Source organism: Artibeus jamaicensis, unplaced genomic scaffold (assembly GCF_021234435.1).
Source record: "Artibeus jamaicensis isolate MK-2021 breed Jamaican fruit bat unplaced genomic scaffold, CSHL_Jam_final contig_426, whole genome shotgun sequence".
NCBI lineage: Eukaryota > Metazoa > Chordata > Mammalia > Chiroptera > Phyllostomidae > Artibeus > Artibeus jamaicensis.
The window spans coordinates 9,137,974-9,163,362 of NW_026521826.1; the positions used below are offsets into that span (position 1 = coordinate 9,137,974).

The 25,389-nt window shown below is 45.6% G+C and overlaps 1 protein-coding gene across 8 annotated transcripts in view; it reads left to right on the forward strand.

Annotated features, from left to right (window-relative positions):
- Window positions 1-25,389, forward strand: part of CELF2 (CUGBP Elav-like family member 2) — a 503,518-nt gene that overhangs the window by 369,098 nt on the left and 109,031 nt on the right. For all 8 annotated transcript variants that reach the window (XM_053665830.1, XM_053665833.1, XM_053665829.1 and 5 more), the window contains one exon: window positions 24,521-24,603. In XM_053665830.1, coding sequence (XP_053521805.1) covers window positions 24,521-24,603 — 83 coding nt within the window. The remainder of the gene's footprint in view (window positions 1-24,520; window positions 24,604-25,389) is intronic.

Genomic DNA, 25,389 nt, shown 5'->3' on the forward strand with positions numbered 1-25,389 from the left:
GGTTTAAATTCTCGTTCCCAGTACTTCTTAGCTAGGGGTGTGAGGCTGGGTGTCTCACTTACAAGTGGGGCCCACCATCCTTAGACGTTTCGGACCCGGCACCTGTAACACAGTGGGCACTCACAACCGGGCGCCTTGTTCTCACCTTGGCAGCTTTATAGTGGCTGTCTTCTTGGAAAATCCTGCCCAGGTACAGGCTTGGAGAGTGAAAGGGGCAAGATTGGTGGCTTGGGAAAGAGCGGTGTCTCGTTTAGCTCGATCTGGCTTCATGTTTTTAAGAGGCTGAAGCACCCCAGGGGGACCCCAAGACTATATATAATCTGAGGAGGTACCCCCTGGCAGGGTCTGCGAAGGTGTGCCAGCTCCTGGTGTCGCTGTGGGGGAGGGGCCTCTGGACAAGGACTCGCCCGTGGAACCAGCTGCGAACCTGGTTGTCTCAGAGCAGTGACCCATTAAGTGGCTAAAACGGGACATGCCTTGAACTCACTCAGTGAGGGAAATTTGGGCTCAGGGTACCATTCTGCCTGTTCTGGCCTTTCATTTCAATGCACTCCTCGCCCCCAGGATACACGCCCTCAAGTGTCCTCATTTTCAAAGCTTAGATCTTTTCCAAATCTTCAGACTTGACTTCTTCTATAAATAAAAAATAGTTATTATTTGTTTCATTGTTCAGATTTCTGAGCAAGGTGATTCTCTGAAGTCTGAATATAGAGAAGTAAATGTCAAATAAAAAGGGAGGGAGGGTGAGAGGTGTGTGTGTGTGTGTGTGTGTGTGTGTGTGTGCAGATTCCGTGTCTGTGGTTCATACTGCACCCCCTCCCTGTCCTCACAGATTCCCAGTGTCTGTGCCACTTTGGCTTCTTAGAACCTGACAACGGGGAATTTTCCTGGGGAGGTATGGAGTCAGCGTTGTTTAATGGGCTCCTGCTGTTCGCCCAGATGAGCCAGTTAGTAGTGAGGGATTGTCGTCTGCACACGTCTGGCCTCACGTGCCTTCGTGTAAGCATGTCCATCAGTGTTAAAGAGCCATCTGTCCCTCTCATACAGATGTGCGGGCCCTCGGGCTGGGATCCTGTCAAAGGCACATGCACTAAGCAGAGGACTGGAGTCTCGTCGTCGTGGTTATATGGAGCTCTTCCAACACAATCCCCAAATTCTCGGCTGTAGCCACCGAGGAAGCATCACCCTGAATTAGGCCCCGCTTTGTCCTAGCAAGGCTGCAGGTGAGAGGAAACAATGCAGTCAGTCAGGAGTGCCAGCCATGCTGCTTCCTTTATTCTGGTACATCACAGGGCACCAGCTGGCTGTGATTCCCAGCAAGCCATCTCTCACATGCTGAGTAGCCTTGAGGCAGAATGTGCTGCCACCGCCCTGCCACCGTGCCACTGACCATTGGAAGGGAGACTGCCAGCCATTGATAGCGACAGACTACATCCAGGATTCTGTGAAAGTCAGCCACCCCACCCTTTCACACGCACGTGCGTGCACACACACACACACACACACCCATCCCAACTGCCTTGTGACAGTCTGTTACACCCGTTACATCTGAGCCATGTTGTTTTGGAAAGATATCAGGGACTTTGACTTCAGGTCCAGACTTGGAATTAATTTCCTCTGTGACCCGGAGTAAGTTTCCCACCCTTTCCAGGCCCTTTTCACAAAGCTGATAGGACAAGCAATGAGACACAGTGGTTTGCAGCCCTGTCTGTCTGTCAGCATCACCTAGAGGAGTTGAAAAACAAAAATATCAGTGCCTGGACTCCGCCTTCAGGAGCCCAGAACTCCCCTGAGGAAGGGCCCGGTCAGCGTCTCACGGGGTTCTGGTGATTCGAAGGCACAGCCGGGGTTCAGAAGGCTCAAGGCGAATGAGCCAAGAATGCCCGAGAAAAGTGTTGGTAGACACCACTAAAAAAATTGAGTTTGCTGTCTTTATATTTTCTACTCTTTTGGTGACGTCTAACAATTTTAACCCTACTAATTAATGTAAAGATACTGTAATCATTCATGACCTGGTCTTGTTTTCCTGTTTTTGTTTGTTTGTTTTTTCACATCACTTCCAGTGCCCACCCAGGCCAGTTTTAGTGAGAGGTACACACCGTTGTGAGCCTCCCTGAGTACAGACCCCCCCCCCCCAGATCTCCACCCTCTCACTGGGCATGCAGTGGCTTCTCCACAGACTTTCATGTAGCTTTCCCCCGGGAGAACCGGGTTTTTCTCAGGACTGAGAGAATCAGGCTGACCTCCCACGTGACAATAATTGCTTTCTGGTTGGAAACCCCTCGCCTCCTTCAGCGAGACATGTGCCAAATGTAAGGGTAGGACAAAGAAGGGTTTTGATGGGTAAGATAAATTTCCTTCTCAAAATCTTACAACTAGCGGTCGGCAGGAAATCACAGGTTTATGTGAATGTGAAGAGAACAACGTGAAAGTTTTGCAGTGACAAGATAAGTGTAGTAATTATATTTAAATAAGTACAGAAAAAAAATTGCACCACAGTCTGAACTTGGCTTCACTAGAGGAGGCTTTCTGTGGTAGGGTGTTATTGAATTACTGTTAAGATCTACCTGTGTTCCGGCTAATGCCCTGCAGGTCCTGTCTCAGCAAAGTGCTCCTGGCCCGTGGAGGAGCGGGCCTGGGTACGGAGCAGCCCTGCCTCTAACAGTGGGTTCTTGTCAGAAGAAAGGATGTGTTCGGTGGGTCCAATACAGTTTTCGATGCAAGGAAAAAAAGCAGTGCGGGTTTAATGGAAAGCATGTGATCGTTTAAGGCACTGTTAGATTCTGTGCATGTTTGTGTTACTTTGTGAGTGGGGTAGCCTTTCCAAGAAATACTAAAACACGAGTGATTCTATGGTGCTTGACCCTGGAAGATTTATCAGGTACTGCTTACTCAGTATCAACCTGGAAAGGAGGCCGAGGAGTCATCCTCAGTCTCTGGGTGGGAAAACTGGGATTTACCTTTAAATAATGGTCACCTCACTAGGAATTTGGCCATTAGGAGATGACTCAAGATCTTAAAACTCTCATTTTGGTGCTTTTTCTGTTTTACCATTTATTTATTTATTTATTTATTTATTTATTTATTTTTTTACTTTGAGCATTAACAAGGAAAGAATTTTTAAATAGTTTTCATTTTGAATTTAAAAAAATGAAAATTTTGAAATAAGAAAATTGGCTTTTGGCCAGACACCCAGATGTGCCTGCATCTGTGCATCGCTCTAGCCCGTTAGACTCACGAAGCCCTTTTTCTGCAGAGGGTGCCCAGAAACATTCAAAGTCCAAATATCCATCATGGAAGAGTAGGAGAAAAAGTACAGTAAACTGCCTGGACTCTTGAAATAAATGTTTCCTAACCTCAGCCCACCTTGTTATTATTAGCAAAGGTCAATGACATGTTAGCATGTTATCCTGCTCTATTGGGACGATGATGTTAAATTAATAGACACACAGTCAGACAGCATTTTCTGTCTCTGGAAGAAAGAGACATCAGATGCAAACACCCATAGGTACTACTTTCCATGGAGAAGTTCAGCTCAGTTTTTATTTGCTGTCTATTTCATGGAAAACAAGAAACCACCATATTTTATAGTGCCATATGGGTTACAAAAATGGGTCTTTGCTAGACAAGCCATAATCTCAGGAAATCACAGAGATGAGCTTTGATCTCGGTGGCCTATGCTCTAGATTATCATTTTCAACAGGCCACTTTTAGGCAACCCCATGGCATGGGTCCCATCTCAGGACAATGGGTACAGTAGTGCCTTTCCCCTGCCTAGTTCAAAAGGAGCTTTGAAAGTGCCCTTTCAGAAGCTCTAGACATCTGTGATGTTTGTTGTTTGTTCCACTATGAACTTACGATCACCTCTTATCACACCTCTAGGTGTGATAATATTTCTCATTCTGTTACAATAGAGTAATGTCACACTTGGCACTTGTACTGTCCTTTTCCTAGAATATCCCCAAAGTGCTCTCTGAGAGTGTTAACTGCCATTTGGCTCATTTTTCTGCACCAGAGAGAACAGAAACGCACCAGACACGAAGAGGAGATTTAGCGTGCAGTAAGTAGGCCGTTCCGAACAGCAGTGAGTACGGTCTGGCCTTCCCCGACCCCTGCCCTTGTGGTTTTGCGGCACTGGGTAACCAGGTCCTGATAGCAGTGCTTAGCTATCGTTTCTTTGTATGCTATACTCTTCCCTAATCATCAGACTGGGTTCTCTACCTGCCACATCCATCCAGGCCAATAGCCATGCACGTGTAAAGCAGAGTCACCGAGGAAAAGAGGACTGGAGGCAAGGCGTGTTCGAAGTTCCAGCTGGCATGTGTTTAGAGTGAGGGCAGAAATTAATGTATCGTTACTTGGGTACTTCTTTGGCCAGGCCTGGGTGCCGCAGCTCTGTGTTTGCTGGAAGAGAAGGTGAAGCAGGACCCTCAGTCTCTAACACAGTAATCAGCATTTCCAGTCCGGTGATACTTTACCCGAATGGGCGCTGGTACGCTTCATGTCATTCGTCTTCTGACTCCTTGATCCGCGGCGCCTCCCGCTTGAGGCCAAGAACATTATAGCTGTGCCAAAGAGTGGGTGGAAAAATAGCCTTATTATTAACCTGCATTGAAGACATAGTGGTCTATTTGAATGTCTTCATTCACAGATGCAGTCACACAAGATACTAACACTCTTTCTTAAACATAACAGAACAGAGTCTTCATTTAAACCTCCTCTGTCCACCTCGTGGGAAAAAAAATTAGCCCCTTGAAAATGACTTTGTCCTTTATGTTTTCAGAGTAGTTTGAATTCATCATTGGGCTGTTTTTATTGGTTGGCAGCTCTATTATCATATAAACTGTGAATATGTAATTTAGAGTCATTTAGATCAATCATCCCACAGTAACCCTGGGAAACACATGAGTGTACTTAGCCTCTTTGTAAAGGAAGAGAAGACATGGAGAGTCATTGCCAAAAGCTGCTCAGCTTCTGCTACAGCCGATCCAGGTTTGATAAACTCGAGTTCGATACCCTATTGGGTAATAACTTCCATCTGTATAGACTCCGTCTGTCTATGGAGCATTTTCTCATCATCTTCATTTATTCCCCCATGACGACCCTGGGCATAGGCAGGGTGGGCTGGGCATCTTGATTTTACACAGGACTCTGTGGAAGATGGTGAGTGGCTTGCCCCAGCTGGGAGACTTGGGACTAAAGCCCCCCTCTCAGACACAGGCCAGTGCTCTTTGCTACGCCAGGCAGACTATCAAATCTAGGGTCCTGCCATTGGACTCCAGACATCTCTTCCCCTCTCCATTCACATATGTAAAAAGGCTTTGTGGATTCTACAGATAGTAGGGTCCATTTTCATCTCAAGTTTCAGTTCCCATAAAATAACCGATACAAGGGTCTCGGAGGGTCTCTATCAACTATCACAGGGGAAAAAGAAAACCAAAATCATTTTCTGTACCTTGCAGAATCCAGTTTAGCATCCAGGTTGCCTGATACCTCCAAGGAAAGCAGCGGCGGCGTTTATTGGCCGCCTCTCAATGGACCACTTTTCTGTTAAACAATACACAGTGGAAGTGACACAGACCGGCCTTGGGCTGCCCTGCTTGGACGCTGAGTAGACACTCACTTCTCTTTGACTTGCATGGTTGATGGCAGGGGGAGGGGAAAGCAGCTCTTAATCTTTATTCCCAGGTGGATATCTGATAGTAAGGTACTAGCAGACAAACTGTCCAATTCCTGTGTGCTTGGTTTATTGGTGTATGTTTACTGCTGATTTTAATTCACGTCTTCATGAGGAATCTTCTGTATTTTTGTTGATGCTGACAGTTTTATTACAGCTATTTCTTTATGTTTTGGTGTTATTACTCTTTTAAAAATACATGGTTGTGGCAGCTTCAAGGCAGTAGCAAAATACTACTATTTTTTTAATGTGGACGTTGAATTAAAACGTACAGTAACTGTCACCTGGTAACCAGACCCCATATAACTATGTCAACATTCACCAGTGATTTATTGCTTTAAATTGGAACCAGCTGATACTTGGTTTCACTGTCTTGAACCCTGCGGGGTTAGTCTGGGACCTACTGGCACACATAAAAGAGTCGTTTTAGCTGCTGTTCTAAGACTGATGAAATGGTTAAAACATGGCTGTGTAATCAGTCAGTTATCTCTTAGTGTTACAGCTTATTCGGGACAGCAGGGTACAATCTCAAAAATAATTATTCTGCTGCAGTTAAGACGTGGGAGCAGAACGCAGTAACTGATAAAGCCTGCAGTCAGCCAGCCCTTTCCTAAATTGGATAGTTCTACAGTGTTTTGTTATCTTCTCGGAGGAAAAACATGGGTTGTGATGGTCAGACTTCCTAGGAGCCTGAAAGCCGTAGGTCAAGGCCTAGGAGACAGGACACTTCATCTACTGTCAGAGTCTTTTTCTACCTTCGATCTTTCGTTTTTAGATAAACTTGATTAGACTAGACTTTGATTCATGTGGCCATGGGTAGGCTCCCTGGAAATAAGGATGCTGGTGCTTAGAGTTTTCTTTCGTTCTGAAAGCAACCAAAAATATCTAAGGTGTATGAATTTAAAAAAAAAAATCTGGACCAGAATCTGCTTTTTAACCACCTTCTTCCAGAGCCAGCTATGGAAGATGACCTGAAAGGGAGGGGTCATTTGGTCCGCCCCAGACCTCGTGTTTTCTGCAAAGCTCATCTGAAGGAGAAAAGCATCATAGATTTTTTTTCATAAATTCTATCATCTCTGGAGACAGTTATTCTAGTTTACAAAGATGTTAGCAGCGATCTGTAGACAACTTATTGACGTTTCAAGAAAGACCCAAGACTCAAAATAAAATCTTGTATATAAAGGTCTTCCGAGTAATTACACAGCCTGTCTTTGAACTCCAAGTGGAGCCTGGGTTTTTCAGTTCATAGGGGAAAAACTACAGTGAGTTGTATTATGAGGCTCTCCTCATCTTGTGGACCAAGAGCAGTTTACCTGCCAGGTAACCAAGGATTTGGAAAGGGATTTGGAAAGCTAGGTATAGTATGAGGTACACTTGTATGATTATTTTTACAGTTGACAGGTTATCAGGGGGCAGAATGATAGTTCTAGTACAACCCAAGAATATTATCTCTGGCACCAGCATTTAAATTGGAGACTAGTAAGAAGCCATTTGGTTAAGAAAAGAGCACAAGATGCTGTCTCTTTGTTTCTGTGATGCTTTACTAGGCAAACTGTTGGCCCTTCTTCTTTCTGTCTTGAATCTATAGCAGTTTGCTTCCAAACAGACTCATATCCCTACAGCCAAACTCTTTCTCTGTCATTACACGGGCCTGCTTACTCTAGCTACCAGACCAGAGGTGTCAGAAGCAGATGTCAAGCTTGCCAGCAGGCCTGTACATCTCTGCACAGTCTAGAGTCTGGATCAGACAGGTGGGGCCTAGAAAGGGGATTGATAGATGTTGCCCCCCACCCCCCACCACCCCTCATTTTCTGGGTGTACCTTCTCTTGAAAAATATGTTTAATGACATGGAGTCCATTTCTAGTCACAGTTAAGAGCAGGCCCTCCGGACTCTACTTGGTGTGTCTGTTATGAGGAAAAAGCCATCAGTATTTTAAAAGCTGCTGACAGGCAAGGAGATAGATAGCCTTGATAGCTAGAAATTTAGAATTTTGTTATCTTTCTATAAAATATATTCATTGCTTCTCTAAAGCAGTACTGAGAGAAGGTTTAACATAGAACAAGGGATGTGGCAAAGAGTGATGAGATAAAACCAGAGTTTTCAGGATTCAGGTAACCTAGATGTGTCCTGATCGTATGGCCTGAATTTCTCACCTGGGAGCTTCTACAGCAGCCAGCACCCAGCGATGCCCCAACATCAGTGTCACAAAACTGGGTCATGGGAGGTGCGCCCCAGAGAATGTGTCTGAGGGCAGATCTTCCCAGGATGGACCTCATGGTTGAATCGAATAAATGATGTTCAGATTCAGCCAGACTTTCCAGGTACTACCATAGTGTTCTTCTGAGGGGTTCAGATGACTATATTAACATCTTTAGAGCCACTAGAGAAGTTTTACGTGTAGTTTGCAAGGACCAGTTAGTCTGTATGATTTCCATTCTGCCTTCAAATCATTCAAGGGTCACATTTATACATAGGTTCTCTCTCATATACAACCACACCCTTACCTCCATTCCAAAAACAAATTTTTCTTTGTTCCTACATCACAGTGTTAAAAAACTGAAAGCATCTCCTTAAAGCAAAAGTACTTAGTATTTTGTGTACTTATTTAGATCCACATGAAATCCCAACAAAAGGGGATTTAAGAAAAGAGGTGAGTGGATTGAGTGTGGGCCTGTGAACCAAAGGATCACAGTTCAGTTCTCAGTCAGGGCACATGCCTGGGTTGCGGGCCAGTTCCCAGCAGGGGACACACGAGAGGCAACCATACATTGATATTTCTCTCCCTCTCTCCTCCCCTTCCCCTCCAAAGGTAAATAAATAAAATCTTTAAAAAAAAAAGAGGTGAGTTTATTACATTTTTAAAATACCCATTCCCTGTGGTGTTTTCATAGCATATACCTTGACCTCTCTCCTACTCTTTTGTCTTTGTGCATATGCTTATTTTCATGAGTTCTTTGATGGGATTAAAAACAATTACAGGGCTACTTAGGTACCAAAAGGACTTGAAGACACTAGTTGCTAGCTCCCCACTTACCCTTGGGAAAGGATACAGCACACACTGCCTCTCTGCTCTGCCAAGGTGTCCAGACCCCTTGAGACCTCTCCAGGTGAGACTTCTGTTCACTTCTGTCCCCACCTGCACAGCAGCCCCTGCAGGGGCCCACACCACTGGAGAAGGCTAACTAGTAAGAGAAACAAGAGAGGAAGGGGGTGGGGGGTGAGTCTGAACTGCTAGATCCACAATTTGAAAAGTGCTAACAAAAAGAAGGGAGAAAAGATTGAAAGAGAAGACAAAAACTAACTTTTTTTTTTAAAGATTTTATTTATCTTTAGAGGGGAAGGGAAGGAGAGAGGGAGAGAAACATCAATGTATGGTTGCCTTTCATGCGTCCCCTGCTGGGAATTGGCCTGCAGGGAAATGGTCTGCAACCCAGGCATGTGCCCTGACTGGGAATCGAACCTCAATTGTCTGGTTCGCAGGCCCGTGCTCAATCCATTGAGCTACACCAGCCAGGGCAAAAACTAACTTTTGTGTGTATCTGTGGACTAAATCTCACCATTCAAGCACATGAAGTTAGGGATTGTTTTCCAGTATGGACTGAAATATTAGGCCTGTCAAGAATTATATCATCCTCCCAGTTTGGTCAGTTTTACCAAGTGGTTTGTTGGGGGGGAAAAAAAGGACATGCTTACCAAGAAACCATTAAGTACAGGTTTAAATGCATCGTTCACTTTATCTACCTGATTTCTCTATAGCCATACATCACCTTCCAGTTTTTCTGAAACCACGTTCTAGAACACATTCACTTTGAGCCTTCTGGAGGCTTTTACTGCAGCCACTTTGGGAAGTGCCGGGAAACTGTGCTGGCAGACGACGCACTGAAACGTGCTAAAGGTGTGGGGGGGGCACCCACGTGCCCGGACCTGCCATTGTCTCAGTTCTTACAACTCTTCGCCACGCGGCGTCGTAGTACTCAGGACAGGTGAAACGGCTGTGACAAATAGACCAAAAAGTGTATTTAGACTTAACACCCAGTAGACATGTGTTTCGTGTTCATATCAGTAGTCCTTTCTGGCCATCCTGGTAGGCGGGCGGCTTTCCTCTGCGGGACGTTACAGGGATCCAGCCGCCTTCCTCACCAGTGCGACTCTCCCTCCTCCTGGTATTTTTGTTTATTTCTTTGTTCTTTGCCATCTGCATCCATCCAAAATAAAAGAAAGAATATGAAAGTAAATGTGAAAATACCTGCTCTGTTAAAAGCCCTGACCCTGTGCAACAAAGATTATTTCCACACGCATTTCTCTAGACGGTGCCCAGTTGCATGGCAGGAAGCCAGCAGACATGGTTTTGCCTTGCTCTCTGCTCCAGCCTGGCAGTGTATGGGGGGGGGGTGGATTAGGAGGACGGCTGGTGGTCTCTGCCACCAGAGTCTTGTATTGTTTCGCAGACTTCCTGAGGGTGAGACTCACTGGGGACGCTGATACACAGATTCCCAAGCCTTTCCCCCTAAAAATCCTATGCCAGTCTGTCTGGGTCGGTTCTGAGAACCTGAGTGTTTATAAACACTCCAGATGATTGTCTTCAGGAAAAGCTGAGAAACACTGTAAGATGAAATTAGATTCTGGGAAGGTGTTGTACATTTATTGTGGCCTTCGGCTGAGAGTCCTGGGGTTTAAGGAATGAAGGCAGACTAGATGGGCAAAGCCTAATTCCCGGCACCCGTTAGCCATCTCTGGTCTTTGAATTGAGTCATGGTCACACTGCGACTCTACCATGTAACACTAATACGTCTGCTCAACCCTGAATTTTTCTTTGAGGTAGCTCATTGCTTCATTCCGTTCTCCAAGCTTAACAGTCGTTTTGACATATGGTTGTTTTCCGGATTATATCAAGTACTTGGACTGTATCACCTCATGACAGCTCTTTAACATGTAGGTCAGTGTATAAGATTGACTAGTAATGAAATCTTGAAAGTTTTCCCTTGCTGTCATAATGTTGAGTCCATCGTGGAAATTAAAATCGTGACTGTACTGGATGAACAGGGGTTGAATTACTTATTAGCGACCCCTGTCCAAAGCTGAGAGATGGAAAGCCACTCCGCCCGGCTGTGTGAGCGAGAAGGACGACGCGAGACGTGTGGGGTTTCTGTGTGGTGCGCTCTCGTGGCACATTCGAGTCCTCCACCCTTCCTCCCCGCCACCCAACAGCCGTGCGGACCGCGTCCCTTTGGACAGGTCGGGTTGTGCTCAGGGAAGTCAAACCGACCTCACTATTAGCCTCCGGCAGTTAGTACCTTCAGGAAGATAACTCTTCCCACTCCCCAGTTGCTAACCCTCCATGTGATCTTCATTTCTATGGTTCTGCTCCTGATCTAGCTGTCCTCTTAGCTTGCTTTTGTTTTAGGTGCGGTTGTTAATAACTGTGAGTTTGCTGTCCTTTCACTGTAGGGGGGAATGGTAGGGGTGGGGTGGTGCAGGGTGGAGGGGAATGAAGGGGGGAATAGAACAGCCGTAATGGCATAATCAATAAAATAAAAATTAAAAAAAAAGAACACATATTCCAGGACATACCAAAAAAGTATTTGGAATGTCTACTGTTTTGGATTGCCTGAGCATTAATCTTCCTGTGAAAGAATAACGTGTAGAACTAGGAGGCCCTTTGTGGCGGGAGAACCCCTTTTTTGGCGACAAGGAAGCATTATCATTTGTTACCTGCGTAATTAGGAAGCAGCAGAGTACAGCAGAGGCTTTGCCGTGAGTAATCTTCGTTGCCTGGAGCCTCTCAGCTCACTGTTGAGCGCCTTGACAACAGCCTTTCCCCACCCCATCTTAATAATTATGCGTTTGCTTGAAATCCACGCAAGCCCTGGCCCTTAAGTCCGCACGGGCTAAAGACAGAGAAATCCGTCTTCATCCAATCATCTTGAGGACAGAGAGGGAGCCTGCAGCATATCTCTCTTCTCTCTTTTTTTAAAGATTCAACTGAAGAATGAGTGCGTTGACAATGACTGAGAAAAATGAAAGTTTTTAGATCAAACGCGGCTTCGGCGTGTGTGCAGCATGGATGGTGTCCTCTCCCCAGAGTGAAACCAATAAATAACTCATCAGTGTGTGGCGTGTAGAGTTTTCCATAATCTTGAAGTCCAGGAAATATTTCACTTTCCCTCTGAGGTCTTCTCGGGAGAGATTCTGTGGCAAAGAAGGTGGATCCTCGCTCCCCCTGCCACCGAATGGGCAGTTCACTCTGCAGCCAAATTTGAAGCACATCAAGTGCAAGGACCACATATCCTATTTTTCTTAGGACTGTAATCATGTATATCTGTTTAATTTCCTGAAAGATTCAGAGCCGTGCTCAACATATATATATATACCTGGGTCGTGATGCGGGTGTACGAACAATGAAGCAGCAGCGGCAGAGCCTGGCAAAGCTGCCGAGTTGGGTTCGGGCCCAGGTGTGGTCAGTGCCCGTAGAGTCGGCTCTCTGCCCAGATACCGTCTCTCTGGGTCTCAGTTTCTTCAGCTGGAAACAGGGACTAAAGCTGCAGGGTGGCTAAGTTCCTGTTACTCTCTTCAGTCCATTTGGAGTTGGTCGCAGTCACATCAGGACCAGCCCCTGTGAAAATGACGGCACGTGTGAAGTCTCTTCCCTGCAGCCACTCCCAGTTTTTGTCTCCTTTCCCTCTTTCATGACACCACCTCTTCGTGCCTCAGCACCCACGTCGTCACCATTGAAACTCACATCAAAGCTGTCATCAGAGATTTACTTATGCTGCAGCGGACATCACCAGGAAAATAGATCGTAGTGCTGTTTTTTGAGTTATTTTAGTAAAAATTGAAGCTTCCAACTCAGGAGAAAAGGAAGGACCGAGAGAGAACGAGGGAGGAGGGGTATGTGTTTGCCTGTGGTGGCCCTCGGTTTGTCCCAGGATGACAGTTGGTTTCCCCTTCCACCTTCCACAGTGTCCCCACTTGGATGTGATTTTTTCAGTCACCCTAGATATAGAGGAATCCCGCACAGTATCCCTAAAATTATAAGTAGAAGGAAAAGCAGAAGCCAGCCTTTACTTAGTATTTTCTGTATACGTGAATCTGAGGTTGGTGCTGTGCGTACATTATTACCAAGGGGACTGAACAAAATCAATCTCACCTAACCATCAAACTACACATCTTAGGCCTGAAATTGGTCCATCATACCAGGGTCACTTCTCAGCAAGTGGACTAAAGAGCGTCACATGGGCTGGTTTAACTACCAATAGCCCAAGTCAGAAGGGCCGATGGAACATGAAGTCTTTAAAAAAAGAAGTTGTTCTGGGCCGAGCAGATGGGGAAACACCCCGAGGACAGTCAGTCACTATAAAAGCCACCTAGAAGCCGGGCACTGTGCCAGGCCTTGTTAAGGGGACCAGGGGTCCTTTCATTGTGGCCTCTGCTGTCGGAGAGCTTCAGCGGTCCTGGGTCGCAGGACAACAGAACAGTGACACAACTGTGAGCCCAGACGGCGGTTTCCCAGGCAGTCGGCGGTTTTTGCCGTGTGTTACCTATCATCGAGCGCTGGGAAGTCTCCCAATGAAATCCAGCTGGCGAAGCCCCATCTTCAGCAGCACCCGAGTAGGCCTTGGGGACAGGCACCCCAGCCCCCCTCGCCCTTCGCTCCCGATCCTAGACCCTGAGCGTGCTGCCTCTGCCTGCAAAGCCCAGCGATTCAGCTCTTTTCCCTCCTTTGTGCCGAAGTGAAGGAAGTGACAGAGCTGTGGCTGAGTCCCTTTCATTATAACGAAACCTGGGTGTGCTCCTTAGACAACAGCAGGTTTTATTTCAAATAACAAACTGTTTAAGGGACTTTTTGGCCCTCGGGAAAGTACCATCGAGTGTACAGTCGGGGGAAATTCTGTCGTACCTTGAACAGGAAAGTCATCCCAAGGACAACATTAAAGTCGACTGGCTGTTTCGTGGTCATGTAAATAGATGTGCAGAGTACTCAAAGGCCGTGCAAATGAGCGAGCTTGGCTGGTCCTGAGTAATTACTGCAGAAAACAAGACAACAAAATCAATTCCCAACCCTATTAAAGGGTGTGCGATCATCGTTTACACGCGGCTTGGTTGTCTCTCTTCCACCCAGAGGCCCGCGGGGAGCAGCAGGACATCGAGGCAGGCAGGTTGGGTGCCTGGGTTTCTTCTGGGATGACATTGGGGTGACACTGCCGGCCCCTCACCTGCCTCGTAGGGAAGGAACCTGTATGGGTCCCGCCCGGTGTGGGGCTTTATGGAGTGACATAAATTTAAGGGAGACAGTAATATCTAACATTTATTAACCATTTTAATATGCCAGGAGCTGTGTCAAACATTTTCACAAATTAGTGTGTTTAATATCCTATAACATGGCCACTATTACTAACCCAATTTTATAAGGAAGGAAGCAGACTTTAGAAAGTAAAGAAATGTGTCAGACCCCCAGTTGAATCTGTAATTCTAATATGGAGGAGTGAGTGAGTACTTGACTCACTGCGAAGTTTTATGAATGAAGCAGGAAACATCCAGTGTAACCTTGAGAACTCTGGGACCTCTTCTCCTTGGAGCATCAACGTATATGTATCTGGCTCTGTAAGTGCGTTTCTAACATGTGTGCTGCTGTTCCAGGCAGTCTGTACAGACCTGTCCCTCCCTGATCTACACACACATGAAAAATGGCAATTGTCATGGTGGGAGTGGGTGAGGCCGTCGTCGTGGCCATGATGGCAACTCCCTGGAGTCACACAGCGTGGGAAACAGTCTGAAATCAGCGCAGTTTCTGTAGCCAGAGGGCTGGCCTCTGCACTTTACTTTGGCTGTCAGACTAGAGAGTCAGGAAGTAGATACAATTTCTCACTCCAATTCCAGAATTAAAGTATTTTGTTTCTACTCTGGATTGAAAAGTCTCTTGAGAGTTCAGCCCCACCTACATCAGTCCATAAAATGTTAGAATACCTGTTAGCACCCGCTGAAGGAAGAGCCGAGCTGTATTTTACACAAGCTAACAATAGGGGGTCTGTACTCCTAGTTTCCAGGAGGACAAATTGCCACCCCCTCGAAGCAGGACAGTGAAGTTGAGCCTTAACAGACTGGTCTGGCCGGGAAGCTTCTAAAAGCCCAGTGTGCTGAACTGAGAATCATAGAAAAATAGATAGGATTTTAACCTACTCTCCTTGCCACCAAACTCCTAATTAAAATGCCATCCTATCCTCAAGTGAATCCATACTATGAAATAACCTTATATTAAAAACTTCCTTTTAATGAGTTCCCTCAGTACTTTAGAAACTAAATCCTTTTTAATTGGATTCAAGACAGACCTACCTTCTAGCACAGCTAACCCTGGGCCGCCTGCCCGCATCGGCGTGGAGGTGACTTGATTAACTCAGCCTGCAGGCCTGCTCCAGCCGAGGCCCTTGGAGAAGGAGCCACGGCTGCCACCCCCAGCGGCACCATCTCCGCCTCACCTCCCAGACTGCAGGGAGACCTGCCTGGCCAGGGAGTCAGTCCGGTCACAACGAGTTTAGGGACATTGCCCACTCCGGCCTTGTGCATTATAACAGTTGGCTTGTCAAGGTCAGCCTTAAATTTTTTTTCCTTTAGAGAAAAAATATGGCCCTTCTTCCAGCTCTAAAATTAATATTTAAAGATAAAAATGTAGTAAGTCCACAGTTTGCTTATTACCTTGTATTCCACTGGTCAAGTGACCTTTTCTGTAACAAAAGGCACTGCTCGCTTCTTTCATCCTTGACATGCACGAACGTCCCCGCAAACTCCCCTTTGTGTGCTTAGAACAGAGTAGGAGAGTTCAAGAAACACCTAAATGCAGGGATTGCCATGACAGGAAATGGGCGTCATTAAAGTTCTTCAGATACTTTTACAGGTGTTGGACATGTGAAATGGCTTAACATAAGTGGCTTATTTCAGAGGCCCAGGGAAAAGGGGCAAAGCAGATCCCAGCAGTTCTGCCCTGGACACCTTGTCTGTGCCCTGCTGTCCTTGGCGTGTATGTAAAAACAGGTGGGGAAGGGTTGCGGCACACGCCCAGCTGTGCACCATCCTCCTCAGTTGTTCCAAAGGGCTTGAAAATGCAGTAGATTCAATCTAGGTGAAGAAAAGAAGAAGAAAGAAAGAAACTCGATTTTCCTGGCAGAAGATCTAGAAAGTGAGCCTGTCTTCACGGGGCCGTGAGAGCCAGGAGATGGTTTCTCCACGAGGAGTCCCCAGGGCGGCGGGAGGCCGGCAGGAGCCTGGGGCGTGTGGCCACTGCACAGAGCGTGGTCAGGGCACATCAGGCGCAGAGTCTGAGGAGAGGGTGCAGGATGGCAGGGAGCCCATGAGACCAGCGTTCTCTGCCTGGTCGAGAGGTCAGCTCAGATTGGCTGTATAAGGATAGTCCTGGTGGGGATGTGGAGTGAGAGCTCTGGAAGGAGCAGAGGACCCCTGCCCAGGCAGCCAGTAATAGGAAGTGCAGCTCCTGCTTTATCACCGGAATTCCCAAGGGATTCCCTTGGGTTTGCGCTTGGTAATCCAAATGGTGACTGCCACATAATTCAAGAGCTGAAAACAGAATGGCAGCATTGTTTCTCTGCTTCCTAGGTGGTGGCCAGATGGCAATACTTTTTACATCAGGGTGCCAATTATATCAAACTCTATAAAGCCAGGCTAATTGGATACGGTTTCATTAAAAGTTGATTTCTACAGGATGTGGCATTTGTATTGGGTAGCTGTTACCCTAGCGATGGAAGACCCGCTTCTAAATAGGGGGAAAAGGTTTGTCTTAGGAGACTGTTAGAAGTTTCAAATGAGAGAGATTGAGGTTATAAAAGTCTTTTTACACATTAAAGGAGGTTGAAACAGTTCTAGGCAGAACTCTCGGGGGTGGTCCATGGCACAGCCCCCTGGGATAGGCATTGACTTTGAAGGGTGCTGTCAACCAATAATTACTAGGATGTTTTTGCCTTTTCTGTTAGCTTCTTGTTAGGTTAGTTAACAAATTGTGAAACCCAGTGTTGAAAGGGGCACAGAAGCCAAGAGAAAGCAATGCCATGTTCACTTCCTCCGATGTTCTTATTCTCTTTGAGTTTAAAGCAAAAAGGGGGAGAGGGGCTTGCAGAGCAAAACTGTCATCTTCTTGCAGGTTCTTTACAGAGCTAGCTCTTTGCCTTGAATGTTGCTTTTTTCATTCCTTCCTTTTGCATCTCAGCGTTTGCTATTGCGGCCATCTGGGTGCACCATCCAGGTTGGGAGGAGCCCCAGTGAGGCAGCACCGGGCTGAACTGGAAGGGAGCCCTGCGGTCTGCAGCATTGCTCCTGCAACCCCACCTCGAGCTCCGCTAAGGCAAGCCACAGTTTGAGGCCAGGGTAAAGGGAATGCACACCCAAGATGACAGAGGCCACCAGTTAATAACTGCATTTGACGTGGTTTTTAACTGGCAACACCAGTTCTTGGTGGGTGGACTTTGGGTCAAGGACAGGGACATGTGAAGTCGTCTGCAGGCACCAGCACACTTCTTGAAACATCTGTGTATTTTCAAAGAATGTCATTTTGTCATTGTCTTTTTCATCAAGGTGCTGAGGGTCACCTTCCAGGCCACTGGTAAACTACTTCTCTTTTTAAGGTCATTGCTAAGTTTTCTTGAAAAAATATAATTCAGGGGATTTTTGATGGGGTGTTTGAACCTTTAACTGCTTTGTAGAAAGTGAAAGTTTAGGGTCTCGGCAGGGGTGAGGCCAATGATTGATGGTCAAAACCTTGGTGTGTGTGAGTGTCACTTGAGTACAAAAATACACCACTTAGATCAACAACCTTTGGACTCTGGAAAAAGTATTACATTCTCTATACAGTGGCAAAGATTGAGGGGAAAAAATAGACCACAAGGGGAATCAAGGATGAGCAGAGTGTCCTCTTTTGACTCCAGCTGGCCTGTCTGCTACTGACTCGACGAGATCCCAATTGTGATGTAACTTGTGCAACGCAGGCACCTGCCTTGCTTGCAAATGTGCACAGAGGAGAACTTCATTCACCGAAACAGAAAGACCAGAGGGGACTCACTCATTTAGCCTTCCAGGGCCTTAGTCCCTTGATCTGCCAGCCCCTTGGAATTCAAAGGTGGCTGTTAAAGGAATTGTCAGTTCACAATATAAGGACTCTGTTGATGTCTTGAATTCAAATGTACCTTGAATTTGTCTGCTACAACCATTACTTTATTTTTGAAAGAAAGAAATAAGCGTGTAAATGCAGGGTTCAACTATCAGATGACTATTATGTGACTGTTTTTAAGTGACTGTTTGCTTAGACTTAGAAAGTGCATTTCTTACGTGTGAGACACAGAATGGCCCTGAACACATCCTCTTCTATCCAGTGGGCCGAGCCCACTGAGGGACAGGTGAGCAGGGGCGCAGCTTTGGTCTATTTCAGCAGCTTAGCCATGGGGTTGTGGGGAATCGTTTTTCTCACCTTCTTTCCTCCATCCTTGAGTTGTAGAGTTATTTGTATGTTCTTTGGAAAATGTTCCACCATTTTCCATAAGAGGGTATTGCTGAAGAGCGGCACCAGAAGAAGTACTAGCGGTTAGAACCAGAGCATTCCAACAAGGCTCTTTCTCCCATTCACGAGAGCCTCTCTCACAGGAGGACGTATGCTTAGCCCAGGCTGGTGGCTCCAGGAGGGTCCTGAGGAGCATGTCACTAGACCAGCCACATGCAGGGCTGGCTCCCTTGTGCCCTTGAGCAGACAGAAAGTGTTGGCCTGTGAGCTGAAGTGTCCATAGTACAGCTGATGGGTGACTATTTCAATAATTGAAAACCATTCAAGGCACTGACCTGCCGTCTTTATGCCCAGATTCTATAAGCCAAACACACAGATATTACACACACTGCCTTTTCTCTGTTTTAGAGTTGGCGGCTTAAAGAATATGTCCTTTTAAAATGGTGTTTCCAGAGCCTCAAACCTCAGTTCTCCTTCTCCCCACTTTGGTAAAGTTGGGAAGCCTGGGAGGAAGTCTCTTTAACAAGTAGGGTGTTAGTTTTCTTTGGGATGGAGTACATTTTAAAATCGGAGCTCTGGTATCATTCTCTCTAGAGCTGTGTCTACACTATTGTCCACACCCACCACTGAACGATGTGAAGAGATTGCTCTTTGACTCAGGGCAAGACATAATACAAACTGGTTTTCTCCACACATGCACTGGGGTTTTTGTTGTTGTTTTTGGTTTTGTTTTTTAAATCTGTGAGTATTATTACCAAGATCTTCCAAGCAAAGATTTTTGAGAGAAACAGCTGCAGTTTGAAAAGATATGTGATCATCCAGATGGTTTCTTTTGAGGATAAATCTACTTGATCATTTAAAATGAAAGTATTTCAGTAAAGTAGAATGTCGTCATCTTTATGATTTTAAACGCACTACTGTTGTGTGTGTGTGTATAGATGCCATTGGCTTGTCTTCTTTGGGGCTAAATCTTTGGAAACAGCTACAGCCTCATAACAGTGTCTCAAATTATTCAGCAATTAAGCCAGCAAAATACCTGAGGGGACCCTTCGTGACAGCACCAACTCTTCATGAAGAGAGAGAGTCAGGTGCCAAGTACCCTGTCTGGACTGTGTAGTGCTCAGCCCCTCTGGGAATTGCCACTCCCAACTTCTGATACAAGATGGTCACTTTATCACACAATTATACTACTGATTGCACTTCACTCTGCAAGCTGAACATATGCAGCTGAGCTGCTAAACTTGCCTGCTTCTGGGAACCCAGGTGGTAAACGGCTCCCAGTCCTCCTGACGGACGGGGCTCTGCAGAGGCAGGCAGGGGACACTGACGCCGGGTGACTTTTCTGTACCTCTCTCCTGCCCTTGGTGCCCAGCGTCCACTTGCTCGCTGACCACTCTGTGATGCTCAGTTGAGGTCTTGCACCACCGGCCTTCACAGGGGGCACTCTGCTCTCTGGGATCTTTCTCTTCCACCCTCAGACTTGAGTTGCCCTATGTCGGCTTCCTAGGGGCTCTGCTAGATGTTCAAAGCCAAGCAGCAAAATGAATTCACAGGGAGACGTCCATGGCCATGTGCTTTACTGCACTACCCCGGACTGTTCATACAGACTCACCAGCATCCCCTGTGGGTCAGCAGAGGGGTCCTCGGGAGTGGGTGTGTGAGGCTCTGTGTGTGGTTCTGGAACCACCTCTCAGGTTTCGCCTGTGAATTTGAAAAGCCCTTCCGTGGAGCAGTGGGGTAGGATTGACAAATAGACACGTGAACGGTAGATACCTATTTTTTGCTCCAAAATCCAGAGCTCTTACTGATACAATTCGCTGCATCAGTGAAACTGGAGAACTGGGGAGCCGTGGAGTAGGCTGGCGGGGAACATCATGTTCATCTTCTGTAAGGTGGCTGCTGCCGGTGACAGAAACTCCTGAATAAGTGGATAAAGGTGACAAGAATTGTGAAGTGCAAGTGCTTATTAGTGTCAAATGAGCAAAGCAGAAAAATGTGAAGCAGCAAAAATTAGCAGCATTAAGCAGAAAAAGGAGGTTTGAGTCTTGCTGAAGCACCTGACTCATCAGACTGCGTCAGCCTCTGCTAATTCCCCCGAGCCCCCCGGTGGGTCACTGCCCATGTTCAACGTGGAGAACTTCATGGGCGGCAGGGAAAGGCGGCCTTCAGGAATGACCCTGGAATCCCCAAAGCGGAGGGGTTGTGCCCTCCAGTGCACGTGGCGGCCACTGGCCACCGAAGAGCACCTGTGGATAATGTAGATGTTTAACCACCCACCTCACGGTGCTGTCCGTGGGAAACAGAACTGCCGAAGGAGGGAGGTCTGTCCCCAGAATCAGATTGCCGAGCCATCTGGCGTTGCAGCTGACCTGAAAGTGCATCCAGCACATTTCAGACCCGAGTTACAGCTGGTGTGGGGAAATCACAGAGACAGGTGGTCCCCCGAACAGCTGTACATCCAGTCGGGGTGGGCAAGAAAGAGAATTCCATCCTCGTTCAACCTTCATGGGCCTTCTGGGATCTATAGTAGCTCCCTGACCTTTTTCCATGATAATTACCATATCAAGGCAAATAATGATATTTCTCCCTTCCTTTGTTGAAATAATCTCTGTGGGTCAATGAATCTAAAATTTTAAGTGAGCATATCAAGTAATAGGTGGATAAAAAAAAGTATGGCTTTGAAAGAGTACTCACAGAAATAAAGAATCTTTAACACATTCTTATTCTGGAAGTGTACAGACTGAAGTCCCATTGAGGGGAAAAATATAAATTGCTGCGCTTAAGGTGACTATTGAAGTTTGTAATTCTCTATTTATCCTGCAAATTTTAAGATAACTTAATCAAACACTGTTTTTATTAAGTGGATTAGGATGCATGCTGAATGAAGTATGAGACAGTTTTAGCCCAAGAAAGGTAAAGAATCATTTTTACTTTTGACTTAAAAAAATTGTTCCTAGTGTAATACTTTGGCTATAAGTCCATATAGTTGGGGGGAGGGTTTTAGGCCGATCTGGTTTTTATTCACTGATTTAGAAGTGATGAGAAACTAAAGTAAGTTACAGAGGAAGTTGGATATTTTTCAAATGTTTGAACCCAGAGGGAAGAATCTTGGGTGATATTCCACATCATACTGTCTTCCCCAGAACCCCCACGTTTCTGCAAGTTGCTTACAGCAGGAGGGTGCCCGGCGTAGGTGACAAGTGAGAGCAGAAGTGCAGCCTGGGCTCTGCTCCCCGCGCCGTGGGCTATTGAGAAGAGCTCTGCCCGCCTGCATATGGGCCACCTTTTCCAAAGGTGCCAAGTGGGTTTGCCAGCATGGCCCCCACGGAGCGGAGCTGTAGGATCGGGCTTCAGTGAGAAGTGAGGAGAGCATGTCACTAACGTCATTCCCGATATTCTCCTGTGTATTACAGCCGGAGCTAATCTTGGCATCATCTTAATTTTAAAAAGAAAAAAGAAAACAAAACCTTTGTTTAAATGTACATACAGAAAGAGTTAAGAGCTGTGCATAGTTTGGAGATGATCAGTAATAAAAAATGCCCATTTCACCTTATCAGTTAGACAGGCAGAGAGGACCCCAGATGACATTGGGAAGAGACTGACATTTGAGGTATCTTCTCGTCTCCCCTTGTATACATTGGACTGCCTCTCCATCCCCACCCGTCCCACCCTGTTCAGACATCAGGCTCAAACTTGCCTCTTCTCAAAGACAAAAACACCCACGAAAAACACCTTCCATTCCCTAAGAACCTGGTTCAAGAGGAAAGCACTTTAGCCAGCTTTGTACTAAGACGTAAATATCTAGGAACAGTTAAATGTTGTCATCCCTACTGGCACCACATTAAATAGGAAGTGAACTGCACCTTCCCAGTGGATTCCAGGTGGGGGCAAAGGGTAGGCGTTTTGTCTGGGTGGTTCAGGCAGGAAAGCTTGCTTTATTCCAGAGACCACTGCGTGTTGGTCGGAGCTCCTCAGGTTGGCCGGACTTGCAGGCTCCCCTCAGCTGGCATCGTCTTCGTTCCTTGCCGCTATTACCTTAGTGTTGTTTGTTCTCCATTCCCAGTTCCCCTGGCATTTCACCGTTCCTTCACACCGATCTAAACGCTTCATTCTTAGCTCTGAGCATGGCCAGACTGGCATTTCTTTTCCATCTTCCTTAACTGCCTTCTTCCCAGGCAAGCAAACTATCGTCTAACTTCTATTCCATCCCTAAATCTTTGTTTAAGCATCACACCTCCCAAATCCACCTGCTTGAAAGTATCAGATTCTGCCTCTTTTTTGAAGCTCTGATTATTGAGGTTGAAGTTTAGAGCCTTCTCCATTGCTTGCTTATCTTAAATCTATCCCTGGAAGCCCAGGAGTGGGGAAGGAGAACTTACTGAGAGTCTGGTTGTTGGAAGCTTTTAGAAGGCAATCCATGTGCCTTTTCCTGCAGCTCTTTCTATACCAAGCCTAACAAAGTATACTTGGTGTTTTTTCTTCATAGAGCAATTACAGTAAATACTGGAAGCTGGGACTTTACATTGCTGTTTTAAGTTATTCCTTGATCTAAAGCAATTCCGATAGCTTTTCTTGGGCTTATGTTATGCCAGTGAAGCTAAAACTACTCATTAATTTGCTTAAGTTCAGTAAAAAAAAAAAACTACTACCAGTCAGCATGGCTACATGAACTCTGGTCAAAAAAGTCCAAATAACTAAAATGAAAAGCTCATATAAAAAATGGTCAGTCTGGCCATCTGTGATTCTTTAAAGAAACTTCATAATTTTCTATTTCTTTTCTCATGCCAATGATTTATTTTAAGGGTTTCCTATCCTTGGATGCATGGATTTTTTTTTAAATGCCAATGAACTGTGGCCATACTCCACTTTGTCCAAAACGTAGAGGTTTTGCATAGTTGACTTCAACAAATCATATATATTTGATTTGTTGAAATCAAATATATGACAAGCTTCCAAATTTCTTTCCAAATGAGGAGGAGTCATCTTCGATGCATTTGGGAGTGCTATACAAATGGAATTTTACTTTATTTTTCCCTACTCCTTTGAATGAATTTTTGTTTTGAAAAATCCGAATGCCAACTTAGCATTCTAAAGGTGGCTAGTGGTGCCAACTCACCACTCTCCAACTGTGTCATATTTTTTTTTTTGTTCTTGGTCTTCTTTGCATCATTCCCCCAAATAGAACCAGTGCTGATGCCCGAGCACTGTGCGCCTCTCAGAGCTGCCCCTGTCTCTGGCTCTGTGCCTTAGGACCCTTCAGTGAAGTGGGGTAAAAATGTGCACCGTCTTGGTGAGTGCGTCTCTCTCCTTTTCTCCTCACCCAGCTTACCAAAGACAGCCCCGATCAGAGATAGCATCTTTTCTCTTAAAATTTTTAGTTTTGTCCACACTGTTTTTTCCCTAAGCTTGGCTGTGCTAAGAAACTGCATGCTACTTAACAAATTGTTAACCGATATCTTTATTTGGTCTAACCAGATATGTTAACCCATATCTTTAGTTAGCTACATGTTTAGGAAGGGGTCAGCCATCCTTCAGAGCACAGGAGGAATGGTCTGCAGATTGACACCATTTTCTTCGGTGGAAGGTGCTGGCTAGGAATAGGGTGTCTGCTAGCCTGTCCTGGAGGGGCATTCAGCCTGGACTCCCATCAGCTCTTGGAAAGAAGGAAGCAAGAGATTGCCAGCCGATGTGCCACAGCTGTATTAAATATGTGGGACAGAGCGTGCAAATGTCTGTCGGCGCCTATGTCCACCTGGATTGTAACTTAATTGCTAACTAGTTAAAATAGAGTCTTTCATTCTGGCAAACAAATATTAAGTATCTCATGGATGGGAATTTATATTATGTACCATGGTGGAGATAAAAAGAAGAATAGAGCATTATCCCAGTTTTGAAGAAGCTTAGAATGCAGTTGTCTAAACCAATGAGTTTAGAAAGTGCTTTAAAAGTGTGATGTTCTAGAGATACCCTTTAAGGAAATTATAGTTAATGCGAGTTTCTGCTATTGTGGCTGTGATTAAACACTTCTCTTTGTGAGGCTATGCACCATAAGTCCCATTAGCAACTCACCCACCACCTCCCGCCCTCATTTCTGAAGAGCTGTGTTCAGGGAGCTGGTGGCCAGAGTCACGGGTTGATCTGCGCCACGGGTAAAGCTAATAAGTATGACTTAGGATGAAAGGCACAATGTAAATGCTTGAGATGTTGTTTATTACTGTTCTCATGTACTTTATTATTTTTAAATTGTGCATCCTTTAAAGTAGATTATTTGTGCGCCACAGTCTCCATTATATCTAAGCAAAGCATTCACAGAAATTTCTAAAACCTTTTCATTTCTCTCTGTAGGTTGTTGTTTCGTAACATTTTATACAAGAAAAGCTGCACTTGAGGCCCAGAATGCACTGCACAATATTAAAACTTTACCTGGGGTGAGTCGGTTTACTTTTGTACCAAAATCACTTTATTGCTTGAAAATGGTCCTTTCAACTGAAGGCTCTAGTTATGGGCTCTTAGTGCCAAAAATGACTTTGGTCTTTTGAGGAGTGTGCGCTGACCCCTCCGTGCCTCTGCGGCAGCCACACCGGCTGGCCGGCCCCACAAAGAAGCTTTGGCATTAATGCTGATGGAGAGCGCTCTCAAACAGTGTGTCCCGGTTAGAAAATCAGAGCAACCCCACTGGGTCACAGCGGCTGCCGAAGAGTATTGGGTGGGCTAAGATTTTAAAAACGGGGGGAAAAAAAAACCTCAACACACGCAAGAGAAGCAAATGGAAAAGGAAAAGCTTTTACTCACCAGGGCCCCTTTTCAAATTTTGTCTTTAGATTTTTCTTTTGAAAGGACAAAATGTACTCTGTACAGCCATAATATTAAACCTCCTAATGGCTTCTAAACAGTCCATGGTGGTTAACAAAGTGAGTGTTTTAATGCCCAATTTGTGGCTGCATGTTGATAGAGAACAGAAAATACAAAGCTTACCCCTTTTTTCCATTTCCTTCCCAGTAATATTTCATGATGAGTACAGTTCACTGGAAATGAACTGATTTATATAGCTACTTCATCGGAATACGTGATTTCTGGAGTTTTGTGGCAGTTTTGTATAGTGCATGCGTGTATAAATTCCCCTGTGCTATTTGGATGTTTTCCCCATTGACACAAAAATCAGTGACAAATTAATACCATGGTGATGGGCATCGGCCACATGAGGAACCTGGGGT